The sequence below is a fragment of the Stegastes partitus genome, unplaced genomic scaffold (assembly GCF_000690725.1).
Source record: "Stegastes partitus isolate 25-593 unplaced genomic scaffold, Stegastes_partitus-1.0.2 Scaffold272, whole genome shotgun sequence".
NCBI classification, from domain to species: Eukaryota; Metazoa; Chordata; class Actinopteri; family Pomacentridae; genus Stegastes; species Stegastes partitus.
The window spans coordinates 280,613-299,473 of record NW_007578003.1 but is presented as its reverse complement, the minus strand read 5'-3'; the positions used below and the strand labels follow the sequence as shown (position 1 = coordinate 299,473).

General features: G+C 40.6%; 1 protein-coding gene across 3 annotated transcripts in view; it reads right to left on the bottom strand.

Annotated features, from left to right (window-relative positions):
* Positions 1–13,194: 13,194 nt before the first annotated feature.
* add3a (adducin 3 (gamma) a) overlaps positions 13,195–18,861 on the bottom strand; it is an 82,776-nt gene continuing 77,109 nt past the window's right edge. For 2 of the 3 annotated variants that reach the window (XM_008282443.1, XM_008282442.1), the window contains exons 14-15: positions 17,488–17,580; positions 13,195–13,551 (exon numbers count right to left, since the gene is read on the bottom strand). In XM_008282443.1, coding sequence (XP_008280665.1) covers positions 13,301–13,551; positions 17,488–17,580 — 344 coding nt within the window. In that variant the 3' untranslated portion in view covers positions 13,195–13,300. The remainder of the gene's footprint in view (positions 13,552–17,487; positions 17,581–18,861) is intronic. The other variant, XM_008282444.1, reaches the window with a different exon arrangement.

Sequence of the window (18,861 nt, the reverse complement as noted above, 5' to 3'; positions counted from 1 at the left end):
AAAACCCAATTTATCGCGCTGGGGATAAAGTTAGATTTTTAAAGAGTCTGCCTTGTTACAATCTAACTTATCTAATGTGAACATCTGACTTTCCTAAGTCATGTCTTGCTTGAGTTTAGAAAGTTTCGAGTATAGGAAGTTGTCTTTGAGGCATTAGAAGGCAATGCCTGGGATGGTGTGTCTAAATGCATCTAGGTTGTGGTCTGATTTCCGTTAAGTAACTTAAAAAGCCAGGAAGTTTCTTCAGAAGTGTTTGTCAAACATTTAAATAGCCAGAACTCATTTTAAACTAACATCAGGCAACAATAATCATTAAGGGCAGTTAAGCATAGTTTTATATTGAAGGAAAAGCCAAAGTAAAAATCTAAAGGATAATTGAAGAAACTAATCCAAAAAAACAAAGTTTAGAAAACAAATGGGCACAAAGCAGATAAGCATTAGGAAGGCGACTAAAGAGGTAGGGAACATGAGGTAGACAAAAAGATAGTTGAACTGGGTAACAAAACAGGACCCAGAAAACTAAAAGCAGAAACCAGAAACAGATGAAGAGAATAAGGGAAAAACCAGTAAAGTCAATACAAAGGAAACAGCAAACAAGTGCAAAACAGGAGGAAAACCATGGCAGACGCCGGACTATATATACACAGAGATCTCATTAGCGAGACAAGACACAGGTGACTCACGAGACACAGTGGAAACTAATGAGGGCAATCAAACAGGGAGGGAAACACAGACAAAGGGAAGAAGTAAAAACACAAGCAACACACAAGGGACAGTGATTTCAAAACAAAACAGGAACAAACAGAAAAAGAAAATGGAATGCACACAATGTACATGGACCAGGGATCTCCAATTCTGGTCCTCGTGAGCTACTGTCCTGCAGGTTTTAGATGTTTCCACACTGCAACACACCTGTCTCAAATGAATGGATCTCCAACAGCATGTTGTCAAGTTCTGCACAAGTCTGTTAATGATCCATTAATCTGAGTCAGGTGTGTTGCAGTACGGAAACTTCTAAAGCCTGCAGGATAGTAGCTCAAGAGGACCGGAGTTGGAGATCCCTGATATTACCAAACAGAAGGAAACAAGGAATCACAGCACACACAAACAGGAAAACACATAAAGAAGAATCTAACAAAACATAAACCAAAGCGCCATGGTACCATGTGTGAGAAGAGACATGCACAGATCGGGGTGAAAAAGACACAATTTGAGAAGAAGCAGAGGTCATACTGAGGCAAAATGAAATGACTGCACATAAATAAAATACTTTGCTTTAAATTTTTTTGGTTTTTGGCGCCTCACCTGAACACTGCAGTTCTGGCCTTCCAACGCAGTGTGACACGTCACTCTCAGGCCATTCATAAACACCAACCATTTCAAAGGGAGGAATACATATGCATTAACAACATGCTCTAACATGAGAATCTCAGATTACAACATACGCAGATGGAGTGTGACTTCTTTCTCTGCTAAGGACTCTATAAATCCACTGTGGCTTTAAGTAGCAAATAGTTGGTTGCTGTTATGTTCAGACTACATTTATGTTCGAAATCACATAAATTGCAACTTTTGGAGGTTGGTGTGAGTATACTTACTAGTATGTGCTCTTTTGGGCATTTGTGGAAATGCTAAACCCTCTAAAACTTTAAACATGAATTGTTTTACAGTAAATAAGGTGTGGTTTATTTGGCAATGACGCTTGTGCTAAAGGAAAACACATCTCCCAGGAATTTCACGCTTTGCTGGCTGAAATATATCAGAAGCTGCATCAGGTTATCACTTTAAATGGAAAGGTAGACGAGTGTCCACCAGACACCATCCTGACACAGACATGGCATGAGTGCACTCTCGCAAAGTGTGCTGATATAGTCGAAAGTCACAGCTGAAGCAATATTGCATCATCACTTATAAGTGTCAGTCTTATCCTATGCAATCTGCAAGAAATATTGTCGCATACGAGGGTTATTCGGAGGACGATTACAATTTTAATAGGTAATGCACTTTCTCTGAGCACCACTGTAACTTCTGGTAACAGCAAGTGCGCTATAATACTACAGGTCCCATAATTCTGGGTCCGCGAACACTTCTTGAGATAGTAGGGAGGCGATGTGAAGGTAATAAACTTCCCCACCGCTAAAGAGAAACGCTACTATACAGAAATGTAATTACAAATTACAGCGTGTGGTGATAGGCTAATGAATGCCAACCATAAATATTGTTCACCCTGGGGTGTGATTTAATTGAAATACTAAGTGTTAACCTATTGATTTGCAACTTTGTTTGTGGATGGAGACTTGCCCTTTAAAGCTAGTAAGTCCTAAATGAATCCAACTGACATTATTTCAGTTTATTTAATCCCAGTCAAGTACATTTTGGCCCAATTGCGCTCATTTTAGACCGGCTTCATCCAATAAAGGCTTGTTTAGTTCAGCCCAGTAAAAATCCAGTTCAGCTGCATTCAGTCCTCCTCAGTTCAGTATTATCGACTGGAGTGATGCCCAGGGCAATAAAACCCAGCACAATTTAGCCTACTTTATCCCACTTCAGCTCAGCCCAGTGGTGTGGCCCAGTTTACCCCAGAATATTCTTGCCAGCTCATCCCCTCATCTTAACCTGCATGACAACACAAGCCACACTGTGCCGAACGAAGCGGAGATCAGCACATTTCAGGCCTTTCTCTGTCTCTTCCTTCCTGGATCCCTGGTTTCTGGTGATAAGGAGGTTATGTAGTGTGTAGCGCGTATGTGGTTGACAAGAGACTATAGATCACAATGAGTCGTATTTCTTCCTTTTTTCTGCTGAGGATGCACAAACACACCCTTCCGTCATCCCTTTTGTAAAAGAACATTGATCCCTGAAACAGTTTAAAGCAATATTAACAAAAGATCAGGTCAGATTGAGGGCACGGCGCTGACACTCATCAATACACTTTAAGGTCAGCACATGACCGAATTACATGTGTCATATGAATGCTTTTACAATGCTCTCTTTAAGTCATTATATGTGTTTTTGGTATCAAATAAATGCTGAATTTTAGACAATATTGAGCACAAGTCCAATCCATGCTACTACTATTGAATCCTTGACAAGCAAAGAGGAAATAGGATGCTATTGATCTCCAATGGGGGATTAGATTTCTAGTAGGGAAAGGATACAGGTCTCAGTGTACAATGGGAGCATATGACAGAGTGGCCTATATATAACCCGTAGCAGGGAGTCAATAGCTTGGAGAACAAATGATACTGCCGCTAAATGCAATGCAATTCTTCTCAGCGATTGGCAAATTTGTCACATGGATCTCTTAATTGCGAGATAATATAGAACAGTGTTCCATCTATTTTCAGAGGACACTGCGTCCATCATTGTTGGTTGGCAAAAAACATGTTGCCAGTGTTTCTCTTTGCTGGCTATTACTCCTTCATTTTTGTGTTCTTACTGCTATGTAGTATTGCTGTTTTGTAGATCTTGCATGTGTACTTTGTTTTTTCGTCATCCTAATTCCGCTACTTTTGTCTATTTGTGCAATGTTTTAATGTCTTTCTGTTCTGTTGCTCTTTTTTTTTTGCAACATAAAAAGTTTATTATTGTCCAAAAATCAACGTACAGTCGTGACTCGATAGTCCGACCCTTAACAATCCAAAAACCTTGCTATCCAACAGCTTTTTAGGAAAAACGACCGGAACCCATTAAAAATAGCCTTAACATACCGACAGCCTTGGATTCCGACTCTGACATGACATTTTATGTCACAAGTAAGGATAATGGCGTATTATCTGACTTAACTATCCTTCAGATTGACTATGTTCAGACTGAAGGACTTAATGCGCAATTCTGATTTTTTTGTGAAATCCAATTTTTTTGCGAGTTCGTTCACATTTCCAATTAAATGTGACTTGTATGTGATCTGCTGTGTGAACTTCATACGACCCAAAAGTGTCCCGCATGCGCAGAAGAGGACACAACAACGTCACACGCAGCGAGCGTGCTCAGTGTTTACGGAAGTAAACGCGGATGGTAACGGTGGAGCGTATCTGCCACTCCTCCACCGCCTAATTAAACTGGCATCAGAGCAGCCAAATACTGCCTGTGTGTTCTGGCCACATCCACCGTATCGGAGCGCTCCCCCCGGGGTGGAATCGGCCGGAACGTGCACAAGCGCACCGGTCAATTTGGCATGAAGTCCAGGGATGCGTAGTGTTCTAACAATACAGTAGTTATTATAACAACTATAAACAATGAATATTAACAGCAAATGACGCTTCCAGCATCAAGCCCTCCGGCTTGACAATCCGACAGCCTTGCTATCCGACATAAAAGACGGTTTTACATTTAGTGTCGGATTATCGAGTCAAGACTGTATATAGTCCTATTTTGTCAGGCGCATACCTTTAACTCATGTGTAGATACAAAAAAAAAAGATGATCTTGATTGAACATTTTACCTCTATTCTTCTATTTGTTGGAGGAAAATCGACTCTCTTAAGGACCTACAGTGTAAGGACTCTTCATTGAGGGATAGCAGTTTGATTGGCCTCTTTTTGGAGCAGCTAACCGGAGGTGTCTCTACAGTTCCCTCAGTTCTATTGTATAACAGCATTTTGTGACCAGCTGCTGAAAATGCTGGAACATTTTGCAGCTGAAGAGCCAAATATTGCCTTCATGGTTAGATGCGAACTAAACTAGAGTCTAAGGCAGCGTGAATATTTGTTGAGCATTTGTTGGATAGCCAGAAACACAATTCCAAATGGACGATAATGCTGCTTCACGATTGTAACTTCTTGCTAACTCGCTTTAGAAGGCAAACTCTAAACATCTTTGCATTTTCTTCTACTGTCCTGAGCATTAAAAAAAAGCTTGTGTAAGCTCTATTTGTAGTTGCTGAAACATGAGTTGTCAAATAAAACCAAAGCATTGTGATGCTAGTTTGCAAAATGTTCAGCTTTAGTCATTGTGCACCATAAACCTGTTGCTCATGTCTGTTTAAAATTGAATTTAGATCCATTTTTCCATCACTTTGTTCAGTCTGAAAGCAGAGTTTGACTTTTCCCAGTCAATTTAGGTATTCAAACCACCGGCACATCAGTCACAAGCTTGGTTCTCAAAGCATCAGGCCACTGTGGAGGACCCAATTGTGTCCCCTGTCCTTGAATGTTGATGCTAAAAAATGGCACAGGGTTTGCCTGTTGGAAGAGCAATGATAAAACACCAAGATAACGCCGCTCAGCACATTCCCTTGTTGTGGTTTCCCAAACAACATCTATAATGTCTGTCCAAAAGCTTCAATAAAGATTAAGGGGCAATAAGTGAGCTTCTTACTGGCTCACAGCACAAAATGAATATAATACATCTTCAAGGATTTGATAGAGCAGCTGATCAATAACAGTGACTCCACAAAATAATCACATCCAACAAACACACACACACAGACAGTGTCATGACCTTCACATTTAACCTGCTCAGTAATGCAGAACAGTGCTGGAGGGAACCATCACTGTACGTAGTTAACATAAAACACAATAATGTTAGAAATACGACAAGATAGTTCATTTTGATATCTCTTAATTTGCGTTTATTAGCTATATATGAAAGGTATTAGCAGGTCATTTCAGATCATATTGAACTTGTGCTTGCAGAAAGAGTTGAGTAAAGGTTATAGAACCCTTAATACCTTGGTAATTTAGCACTGTAACAGGTCATTGTGGGAAATGGAAAGAGTCAGGTATTATTAGCCCAATGCTACTTTCAAATCTGCATAGCAAACCTGAAACTACAGGTACAAGGTGATTAGCTTAGCTTAGCACCGAGTCTGGAAACTGAGTAGGAAACTGTTAGCCTGTGAAAAAGGTAACAAACTAGCACCGCTAAGAGTTGCTGGGAACTGAGTAAAGGTGATAGATTCATTAAAACCGTGCTAAATTAGCACTGTAATAGGTTGTTGTGGGTAATGGAGGTGTTGTTAGCCTCATGCCACTTTCAAACCTGTAGCTACAGTCAACAGGTGACAGCTTAGAGTCTGGGGGAGACCGCTAGCGTGACTGTGAAAAGGTAACAAAGTAGAACCTCTGAAAATCACTAATACTGACTCATATCTAGTCTGTTTTCAAAGAAGAAGTGAAAAATATGTCAGACTATTTCTTGGCCATGAGCGGTGACGCCCTGGAGTCTTTTCACAATGAGGCGAGCTAACCTAAGTAGCTGCTAGCTGTAGCCATTGGCCCTGATCGTGCTCATTTGCATGTGCACACATGGGCAGCTGCAGCTACATAGTTGTCGCTATAACTATACTGAGCGCTAATATAAATATAGAGTAATATGTATTTGTTATTTCAGCACGGAGCGTCTCTACAACAGGATGGTATGAACCATGTAGGATATTGTAACGGGCAGATGGAAAGTGGAGTCATAGACCAGAAGCCAGTCAGTAACGAGTGACACATCTGCGACGCATATAGAGCTCATGATGTTGTAGATGTTGCTTGAGGAATGTTGTCCCACTCTTTATGGCATTTTAGGGAACGGGATCACGTCCATCCAGAGCATCATATGGCAGATTGTCTGTTGTACCACGCTGTCTGAAACAATTTCTTAGACAAGACATTTGTGGACATTAAAATGCCTGGATAAGGCCCTGACATGCCAGGATCCAGCACATCAATAGCTGGTTCTTGTCTTTTTCTGTTGCATCACTTAATTTGAATAAAGCTGCATTTTAAGATGGCCTTTTATAGTCACATTTTCTGATCATTGTCTTTTGAAACCAAACCCGACTGTTGTGTGGAGTAACTTGGCGTGCAAGAACGTTTTCGCACACAATCAACTAATTTTTTTTTTTTTTTTTAAACCATAATAACAACAATATTTTTAAGTTAAGATGATAATTTGTAAGTTGTGTAGATATTTTTGTAGTTTCTCATCTGCTTCAAGTACTCAGTCCCCTACTGGCGCAGTAGATTATGTCTACCTTTCTGTGCATGCACACTGAACAGAGCACGTGCGCTGTTGCACTCGTAGTTGCAACACTGTCAATTGACAAACTGACATACTTTGGTTTGCACACAAACGTTTGCAGAGTGGTCAGCATATGCTCTCTCAGACTCTCCTCGTGGAATCTCTCATTCTTGCAGACTCAGAAACTAGACTTTATACTGAACAGACAGACGCGAGAGTGGAATTAATCTTTCTATCTAACCCTCAGCATGAAAGCTAATAAGCCTATTTCCTAAAATGCCAAACTTTAATTCGCAGTGGAGCTGCCCTGCTAAAGACACATGAACTCATTGCACTTCATGCATTGAACAAAAGTGCCCCCATCATCCAGAAACACATAAAAAATACAGAAAGATGATAATATTCTGAGGATATTCAATTTGTGCTTTGGCAGCAAGTTCGGGTCTGGCCTCCCTTTTTTTTTTTTTTCTTTCTTTGCTCAACATATTTTCCACACAAGAGGTGTCTTGCCTGAGAAAATGTACCACCAGCTTGCAGCAGTTGTATGACTGTGTGGGTGGTCCCATGGGGTGTGCATTTGTGCTCAGACCAAACTGACCCCTTATGTTGTTTATCAATCTCTAATTCATCCCAGTGGCATCTGGGCATCGCTGCATTCTGTGGTAACTGCGAAGCTTGGGGTGGTGGGGTGTCTAGCCGGGTATGTTGGGGTGGGTGGGTGCTTGTATGTGTGTGTGTGTGTGTGTGTGGTGGGGGAGTTTGTTGCCCCCCCTCCAAAAAAAAAAAAAAAAAAGGCCTATCATGGTTTCCACACTCCCCTTGCAGAGCATCCATCTGGACGCAAGTAGGCTCATTGTTTTGACACTCCCAGCGTGGTGCAGTCTGGAGAGGAGAGGAGAAACCCCTCTTCACCTCTTTAATTGTGCTGAACAGGATGCACAAGGACGGATCTCTGTATAATGTATGAGTGTGTATACTGCTGTTGGTTTGTAGTTCATTAAAAAAAAACAACCTAAACCTAAAAAGTAACCCTCATTATTGTGAACAAATTAGACATGTTGTCACACATTTTCAGAATCCAAATTAGCAATCAATCCTCTATTTTCTGCTGTTGCTGTAGACTGAAAACTGAATATGCATTTTCCACTTATCATAATGAGAGAAAAGAGATGAAACTTTATTGATCCTCATCCTAATTTCCCAGAGGAGATCAATATCCCCTATATGTTGTTTGTCTTATGATATAAAGTTAAAGAAACAACGATGAAGTCAGAATCAGCATCTGTAAGACCAACCTGCTGTTTTTTTTTTTTTCCCAGAGCTGATAAAAATCTTCATTTCCCCCATAAGACAGACAAAATGCACAGTGTCACTGGAAAGCTCATACAGTTTTATTGTTCATAACAGGAACATTGCCAAATAAAGTGCTGTATACTGATATCACATTCACTGAGGATTACAGTGTTTAAATGCTAGATATGGAAGCTGTAAGTATGTAAAACGTAAATGATCCTTGATACCAACAGGAGAAGTGAGACTTAAAAAATAGGGTTCACCCAATTTCCCTCATCTCACTCTTCACCAACACATTCGATGTTTAGTCTCTTTTCGGGCTTCTGTGGAGACAAAGATCCAGTCAAAGTGCTCAATGGTTCTTAGTTTTCATGGTAACCTGCTTCGAATAGAGTTCTCTAACACTGAAATGATAGTAAATTGATTTTATTCCTAAGCATTCAAGCGTTTAATAAAGTGCCAAACCGAACTATCTGGTTAAAAAGCTACACGATTGTGGTAAAACACTAAGGTACTCTTTTTCCCAGAGTATTTCAAGTGACTGATAACAACATCAGCAGAACGTTGAAAGAAAACCAAATCATTTCAACGTTCTAATATTATCTAAAAAGAGACATCATAGGACGTGGTTAGCTAGCTTAGCATCAAAAAGATATCTGAGATCACTGCAAAAGGTGAGGACAGGTTTGGGTCTAAATAGAAGTAAAAGTGCCTCTAGTTCTACATCAGAATGGAAATATTCAATTTGGAAGATGCTGAAAGATCAAAGAGGTCTTACAGCGAAGTTAGCACGCGCTATCATGATGTCGGTTTTGCATATTTTGATTTGCATCTTTACGATATAAATGCAGTCAAGGCACATTGGCTGCTCGTATGCGCACACTCCCCCAGTCTGTTGGACGCTGGACAGTTCATGCCGTGCTGCGACTGTTACTGGTCTCCAACAACATGGTGGAACGGTCCAGCTGATTTGGGCGTGTAGTGTGAAGCACTTTTTGTTAATAAAATGAGCATATAGAGACACAACAACGGGACGCTACAACAAAATATAACTCTTCTAAGTCTTACATACATGCAAAATACTAGAACGTGACACCAGTGGTTCCCAACCTGTTTGAAACCTCCACCAAGCTGACATGTTTAGATCTGTCTGTAGGTTACAACAAGTGTTTTGTATCTTGTGTAAGGAGCTGCGCGTGATCTGATGTCACATGAGGCAGCATCGGGCGGGACTGAAGACGACAAGTTTTAAAATGAAAAAAAAACAAAAACCAGTGGGTGTGGAGTCAGAAAGAAAGCGCTTCCCAGGACGCTGTAGCTCATCTTGGTTTGAGGCGTGCAGCTCCAGTATGAATTTACAACTACTGCTGTATCTGTTTGTTGTTAGAGTTGCATTGTGGGTAATGGAGGTGCCAGGTCTTGAGAAGGGCAGTGCCTCAGTTTTGATCCTTTTTATGAACTCTTTATGTTTCAGGCAAAGGAATGCAACGGCAAACTGGTGGAGAACAGCTTTGATATAATGCAGTATATTTATATGTAACCCATCATCATCTTGAAAATGAAAACACTTCTATGTTTCCGTGAGCCAGGTTGGGAGCCGCTGGTTTCACTGAAATTCACAGGTAAACAGAACGACAAACAATATTCATAGCACTCTAGTAAAAAATAAAACAACTCTCTTGCTGAAAGAAATGAGTAAACTCCCAGCAAACGTGTGAATGCAAAGATCTTCCTACACACAATCCTCTCTATGTTCGAGAAGCGAACCGCCTCTTTTTATGGCCATAGGATCATGTCGCGCTGCATATCTCAGCGTATTAGTCAGTGCCAGTGTGCTCTCGCTCCACTTTACAGCATTTCTGTCCTTCCTCAATTTTATGTGCCTGCTATGATTCATTCACTCAATCAGTGCCAGAACTCTCGCTATGAACCATTCACACATACAATATATACATTCTCATGTTAACATCTTTAATAAAGACAACAAAGGCACCAGTTAGTGTGGTTTTTTTTTGTTTTGTTTTTTCCTGCTCGTTCAACACTGACGTCATGTAAGTCAGCATAGGTCCTTCTATATGCAGCGGTTCTACAATAATGAAATCGCAGCTTGTCAAACTGCTCAATTCATGGTAATGGTAAAGTAAAAATGAGAGTGCATGATTTATGCTGAACTCAACTTGAAGAATGACATGGATTGTGATGCACAAACGTGGGGGGAAAAAAAATGAGCTTCCATTTCTTAAAATACAGTTTTATTTGTGAATTTACACGGATTAGCAATACATCTAAAAGCAACTCCATTAGATAACCATTTATATAGGATTTTCACAGGTCACAAAGTAGCTTGGCTCATTCTGGCATGCCAAAGCAAAACTCGTTCTTTTTATTGAATTTTTTTTTTTAAAAACAGAAGAAGAAGAAGAAAAAAAAAAAGTGTGGATAGAGAGGCATTAGTAAAGCAAGGTGCAAACAGTCAGAAACAGAAGAAGGAGAAAATAAAAAGGATGCAATGCACATTCAGTTCATCTGGGAGCAATTTCTGCTCGTAAAATGGTTAATAAAAAAAGAAAAAAAAAAAAAAGCCTAGTGCTCTCTGCAAACTAAAAAGAAAAGAAAAAAAAATGAAGCGTACTGCGATACAAATGGAGGATGAAAGGAGAGACATTTCCAGAAGGAGAGATGGTATGAAAGAAAAAAAAAAAAAAACACAGTCTGAGTGATAAAAACATGGTGTGTTAGTGTCAGGTTGTCCTTTCCCCCTGCCCGTCTCTGCTACACACACGTATGCAACTTCCATTTCCAAACTCACACCTCCATTCTCCATCTTTCAGTTGTGCGACCTCGGCTCTTTGCCCAGAGCCAAAAAAAAAAAAAGCTATCGTTTAACACAGCTAAAGATGCCCCCCGAATCCCTCCCGCCCTCCCTCCAAATCCAATACTTCACATTGCTAGCTGGGATATTGGTACATCTGGTTAAACTGCGGGGGGAGGATATGTGGCAACCCATCACACTTTGGCTTTGCAGAGTTCAACTGTGGGTCATCGGACAGTTACAGCACGACTGTGTTTACGAGAGAAATTACACGAGGGGAGGCTTTAGAAGCTGAAATATTGAACTGGGCTCGCAGAGTGATCCAATAAAAAAAATAACATGTCCACGTGACCTCCTTATAATGTTCCAGTTCTTGGAGGAATTAAACGGCAAATTAGGCAAAGGAAGCGTAGCTGCTGTGAAGATAGCTACTGGGGAAAAAAAAAAAAAAAAAGATAATAAAGTTAAATTTCTGGGGAGCCTGAGGGGTGTCGATGCAGTCACTGGGGTGATTCAACAGAGGTCTTGTTAGGGTCCATGACGCCTTAGCAGGCAGATGAGAATCACAACCCTTGTCTTATTAAAAGTAATGGAGGAATAAAATTACAATATGGCTTTAAAAAAAACACACACACACACATACACACACAGGCACGCAAACAAACCAAACAAAAGACGTCAGCGCTCCACTCTCTACGACCCATGAGTTGAGAAGTAGAAATCTTTTTCTCACGTGTGACACCAATGAAAGATTTTATTTTTTCTTTCCGCCTTCGTTCGACTCACTTTCCGGGTCCTGACCTCTCTCCGACACCATGCCTCGCTTGCTACTTGCACAACTTTTACCAAATACTTCACAATCTCCTTCACTGGTGAAACCACCTGCAACTAAAAATGTGTTATATAACCACAAGAAAAGTGCTGCACAATAAAATAAAAAATATATAGTTAAAAATCTATAGCCAACATATCCAGTTTTTCATATATCTGTGTTATATAGGAACTTTGTGTACTCTGAAGATTAGAATATAATTTGAGCAATCAGGCATCACTACAGAACATAGTCAGCCGAATAAATTCAATCCTTGCAAAAAAAAAAAGAGAAAACATGCGTAACATCCGTATTCTCTGTAAAAAGCTTAAAAATGAGTACAAAACACAGTCGGCTAAATTTGTGTTTGATTAAAAAAAAAAAAGATCAAATTTCATGAGATGACAAACGAGAAACAAAGAGTTAAAATGAGATTGTTCTGTTTCCATGTTTCCATTTAATTTGGAAAAAAAAAAGAACACACTGAGATGAGGACGAGATATGAAAATGCTACATAAATATTTGTGAGATCAATGTTGCGATAGACGACCAGACTTCCTCCTCTCTGTCTTGTAGTCTAGTAACTCATATGCGGTTCAACCACAATCAGCTGAAGAGAAGGTTCGTGTCAGAAGCCTGCGCCTAAAGTAGCTTGAAGAACGTGAGAGAGTCGGAACCGAGAGAAAACTCTCACAGTAAATAAATCAACACAAACCCCGCGGCTGGTTCTCTAACACCACTTTTCCAGTGTGACTTAAAATTTTTTACGTGGCCTCTCAGTTCTCTATCCAGAGTCAGGTGACCAGGATGTATTAAAAAAAAAGAAAAAAAAACAAACATAAAAAGACAGGGGAGTTTAGTTTCAACTTGTGCATTTTTTTTTCTTTTACAACACTCAATCCAATCATTTCATAAAATTGGATTTTGGAGCAAGAAAATACGCAAGGTGGTTTCAAGTTCTGTTCTCAGCCTGGGGAAGAAAAGAACAGAAAAAAAAAAAAAGCACAGGAGGAGCCAGTTATTCAGGATCTAAAAATGGCCTCATATGACACTTCCAAGGAGCCCTGTTAGAGCACTGCATAGGTGATGAGGTGTGCAGACACACCAACACCTGCCCAAGTCACCCCACATCTGCTGTAATCTGTGGACCCACATACCCACCCCGAAATCTCCCAAACATTCTTGTCTTTTTGCAGAAGGAGAGACCTTTTCTTCTTATTTGTTAAACTGATTTTTTTTTTCCTTTCCTCTGCCTTTTGCACGTAAAACCTTTTGTTAAAAAAAAAAAAAATCAAATAAAATTAAAAACATAAAAGGACATTGAAAACGGAGACAAAATAAAAACACAGACATGAAACAGAAAAGCGGAGCTGCCGCCCCTCTTTCTTCTTCTACGCAGATGGTCTTCCTGCCCAGCCTGTGGCCTTTTGGCTCTCAGGCCTCCGTCTTCTCTTTCTTTTTGTTTTTCTTCAGGAAGGACGGGGTGCGGAACTTCTTCTTCTTCTTGGTGTTGGGCGACTTGGAGGGGGAGCTCTCGGGGGACAGCGCCTCCTCGATCTTCTCGCCGGAGCGCACCGTGATCTCCACGCTCTCCACGCTGGTGGTCAGCTGACTGACGCGCTTCGACAGCTCCTCGTCCACGTCGCCGTGGTCGTCTTTGCCGTTCATCAGGCCCGTGTGGTTCTCTGTGGGGAGGCGTGACACTCAGGTTAGGTGAGGACATGGAGGACTAATTCTCTATTACAAACTATGTCTTAACCTACTGAACTGTATCGTTGCTCCTGTCACATTTTAACCTCATTTTTTACTGCAATATGAAGACCTGCACCTTTATGGAAACAGCAAAATCCTGGCTAGAAGTAGAGAGAACTCGAAAAGTCTTTTAATGCCAAAAATCATGAAACACACAAAAAAACAAACAAAAAAAACCCCTAAAATGACCAGTTGGATTGCAGAGCGCTCAGTCCTATGAAAACAACACAACTGTGGCTAGAAGTGCATAGATCACAAAAATGTGTTTTGTGCAGTAACAAAGCTAAAATGCCATGAATCACAAAAAGAAACAAAATTAAGTTATAGATTTCTTTGATAATTTATTTTACAAAAAAAACTAAAAAATGAAATCAACACATTTTTCCAAGTGCCCACAACAACAAGTAATTCCATTTGCTATAGATATTTACTTTTCTTTTATTCTTCTTACTTATCCTCTCTCTGCAGTCCAGCTAAAAAGTCCTTTAGTTATTGTTACGTAAATTTTGATTGCAGCTGAATCCTGAATAGTGATCAAAGATATGGTGAGGAACACAGAATTTTATTTTTTTCACAGAATTTGTTTGTTTTTGGAGACTATATAAATGAGACATGGAGGACAAAATGATTTCGATAATTATATCATGATTTTTTTTTTCTTAAATGTTTGTTTTTTGGCCTTTTAAGCCTTTATTTCAGAGGTCAGTGGAGACAGACAGGCAGGGTGGGGAGAAGAGTGGGAAAGGACATACAGCAAATCGGCCATATGTCGGACCCGACCCATGGCCGCTGTCTCTGTGACTTTCAGCCCCAACCTGTTGAGCTACCGGGATGCTAAGTCCATCCATCCATTATCTATACACCGCTTAATCCTCACTAGGGTCGCTGGAGTCTATCCCAGCTGACTTAGGGCGAAGGCAGGGGACGCCCTGGACAGGTCGCCAGACTATCACAGGGCGGGATGCTAAGTACATCATGATTTCAAGCTGAGAAACCACTGGCTTCACAGTTGAGCAAAGAAGCACCAGTTTTTTTTTTTTTTTTTTACAGAATCTACTTAGTGTAAATGGTTTATTTTGGGCAATTTCTTTTATATATGGCATATAGAGTGAAGTGATTTGGATGAAATAGTCGAACTTCAAGGTTAGATTGAGATAATTTCAAGTCACATCACAAACGATTGGTTCAAGGATCGTCAGAAAGGTGAAAATCTGATGATTTCTTTTTCTGTTACTACATTTTCTGGCTCTGATAAATGGTGCAATTACAGCGACTTTTTAAAAACAGCATGCCTTTTAAACTTGCCAGCGGGTTTCGTGGAATAGTGCATTATGTGGAAAATGAGGCACAACACTGCTTAAAACTTAAAATGAAGGCTGATGGAATTTGTATTAAATTTGTAGAACCTTTACTAAAGCTATATTTTCAGACAGGATAATACTTTACAGGTGGTCATGTTCTCTCTGGATGTCTCACGATGTCCTCCTGCGATAAAATCTCTGCCGTCTGATGTACGAGATGCATTAATTCCATTTAAACTGTGTGTTGAACTTCCGCTTCCCACACAGTCACACTCTGTCCCTGTGCTCTACATATTTCGTAATATCCCTGCGTAAAAACCCCAGTGACCTGATAGCCCAGAGAGTCTGTCCTTGTTTCAACTTAACAAAATGGGGCTTTGAACAGCAGACGACACCCACTCCCTTAATGACTGTTCACGTAACAGGCCTGCGAGTGTCACGTCCCTTTCTCTGCAGGTTAGGGAATCCAGGGCACCGGCTTCATGTTACGCACTACAACATGAAAAACGATAACTTTTCAGCTCATTTTCATCTGAGCACAAGAAAACATGGAGTGACATTAAAAAAAAAAAACAGCCCCTACAACGACTGACCTGGTTTCAAGACAACAACAGGCTGACCTCATAGCGGTGGCGTCAGAAAATATAGGTCCCCTGGGCCAATGTGCTGTCGTAGGTTAATAGTTATTGTGTGGTTTTGTGTGTTTGCGCTGGAAGGAAGCTGACAGGAAGTCAATCCCATAGTGCCTTTATTTACAACTTGTAAAGAGGCCTGTGTGATCTTTGTGTTACTTGGAGGTACACCAACTAGCTTCAGATGTCAGACACTTGTGGTAACAGATATAATGGTGCAGATCCAAATGCCTGCAAGAGGCAAGACTGGTGCAGCAGGTCTGTGATGTTTCACATCAAAGGACAAAATGTATTTTTGACAACTCCACTTAGTGGTGCATATGAGGACTCTCTAAAATCCGACATTCTCACACTTTGGGAAAAGATATTTGTTTGTTCTTGTGCCAAAAGTTAGATGAGAAGAATATCACCAGTGTCATGGGCGTGGCTCGAGTCAGATCCTGCAATTGGGATCAGGGTTAATCAAGGCACTTTTGAACTGATTGGTATGAGCACAAACCTACGCCTGATCTCTGGTTTACTTCAGCTGTCACACAGGTGTCAAAGAAATTCTGAATTAATGCAGCATTATCAATCGACAGTTGAACAACTTGTAGTAGAAACTGAACATACTGGGCGTCCATCCTGTTAGTTTCAAGTCACAGACACGATTTCAGCTGCAAAAAACAGCAACTACAATGGGATGTAGAAACGCTGTCTTAGTTGATACTGGCTTGAGTTACCACATGTGCAGTCGCCAAATGTCATTAAGCGTCACAGAAGACTTTGAAACCTTTACTAGCTAAATCCCTACAATACTTCCTAGTTGCCAACATGAACTACCCATAGTCTGAGTGAGCGTCTCCTCAGGTCGCCTCAGTAACAAACAGCACGATGCCCCTAGTGGTACAACAGCATACTACGGGTAATTTGCAATATTTGAAATGTGTATTATCTAAGTGGTGGCGTTGGCAGATATTAAGTACTAAATGACAAAAATATCTTGATTGTGACGATCTATACGTCAAGTGTAGGAGCTCGTGCCAGAAGGGGTTTGGTTTAACTTAGCTTAACATAAAAACAGAAGTGGTCAGCAGAGAGAAAAACTGTTGTTTTTCCTTTAAAGTCAAAAAATGTTGTGGTTGGAGTTAAAAAGAAAAGAAAAAAACAAGGTAATTTGTGGGTTTCAGAATTGCAGGCCTATTCGTCTTCCAGTTTTTTGTGTTAATCTAGTCTCACTCCTTGCTCTTGTTCCACACAAATAAGACAATGGTATCAGTCTTTTAGAACTTCCCTAAAAATGCTGAATTACACCTTTAAAATCAAACCCAGCCTACAATATGCTAATACTGCTCCTTGCAATATGTATAGAATCCAAATTAAATCGAGTAAATGTGGCCTTTTCATGCAAGAGTGACTCTTTGGCAGCCTGTGCTGTGAAACCCGAAGTGTCCCTGAACGCCCCACAAGGAAAGCTTTTGAGAACAGTTCAAGTGAGGTAACAGATTTGCTTCTGTGATGGATTATCTGTCAAGGAGAACTCTTTAGAACTTGTCTGTCATTTTTTTTTTAGTGAAATAAATGAAAGGCAGTAGCTCCTGAGGCAAAGTTTACTTCATCACTTCTTTTTGAAGGTAAGGGCAAGGACATATTTTCATAAACAACAGCAGGAATGTACTGTGAACAAACTAGGTGTTCAGTATGCGAAGAGGACACTGTTGCAGTTTCATTGATTAAAACGGGTTCGTTTTTAGATGAGAAATCATTATTAGCACAGCGTAAACCTGTAACACAGATCAGTAGTTTAAGCACTGCATATTACGGTTTTAGTCTGTTTAATTTGCAACCTCATGCTCGAACACTGACACACATCTGATCTGAAAGACAAACAGCAAGGCAGTGAAGATCATTCAGAAAAAAAACAGTCTCTCTCTCTTTTTATCCGAGTGAGTGATACCTTCTTTAGCTGGAGTGCTTTGCGGGGACTGGGTGAGAGACAGAGACTGAGAGAGAGTGGAGCCGTCGTCAGAGGTTAGCTCGTGCTCGCCATCTGCAGGGAGGGTGAGGAGGGGGTAAGAGGCGGGTGAGGTTTTGCGAGGAACGGATGAGAGGATTGCAGCGTAGTGTAGAGGGGGTGGTTGGAGTGGAAGGATGACAGCAGGGATGAGTAGGATGAGAGGTTGGAGGGATTTGGGGATGAAGGGTCAGGAGGGAGGAAGGGAGGGTTGACAGATTAGTGGTAACACACACACACACACACACACACGTTAGAATCAGGCCATGCACAGCTGTTTTTCCACAAAATTTCCCAAAATCCTTGTCTGCCGATCATTAGGGCTCTCGTAGTTCCGACCAACAGTTTGTTATCTGTTTGTCCCGGTGGCCGATCGTGCGCTGTAACGTTGCATCGAGGCGTAACATCCCAGACAGATGCTCTGAGCGGTAACTTAAGGGCAGCAGGCCGGACCACCAGAGCATGCTAACAGTTGCTGCAAATTTGAACTGTGAGATATTAAAATACACGTTAAAGACAGATGACAGGAATCCATATGAGCGTTTACATAAAATAAGGAGTTAAGGCTCATTGATATCTTATCGAGTTTTAGTGGGATTGTGTATCATTTGTACAAATTATTTGGTGCTTTATCCAAATAATATCAAACAAATAACTGCATTGAAGCATTCATTTCTTTACTTTCTATGCAATTGTGCAAGCATTTGCCAAATATTGCACAGACAAATGTAAAAATGTTCTTTGTAATATGTGGTATTAAAACACAATATCACCACAATGTCAATCTCATGAGCTTAAAACGGGGCAGCACATTGAATTGTCATGCCCAAAAATTCATTCTATATTCAAGAGAACTTCCTGTCATCTTTTTTTTTTAAATTTCCAAGAGCACTTATTAAAAGAAGAAAAAAATATCCGTGCAGTCGTCTTTCTGTATTTCTTACATGATTCGAAGCAGGTTTTAACCCAGCTTTCCTAAATGTTACAGTTTAGCTCTTCATTAGCAGCTTCATTAGCTTTAAACACAGATTAGTGTGAATGAGTGGCATTCATTAGCACGTTCAGGGCTACACGATCAACAGGCACTCACGACTCCTTCAGGCACAGCGTATAGAACGTGGTTGCATAAAATCTGGTTCTGTGCAGCGACAGTGTGTTCCGTAGCAAAGGGATGCAGACAAGCAGGGTTGCATGCGGAAAAAAAACGCTACGATTTGTGGCATCTACTCGGTTTAAAGCAGGCGTGTGTTGTAATAAAAGTGCACCTCACAGAGAACTTAAAGAAGGTGTTTTCCAACTATCAGCTGTAATATGTGA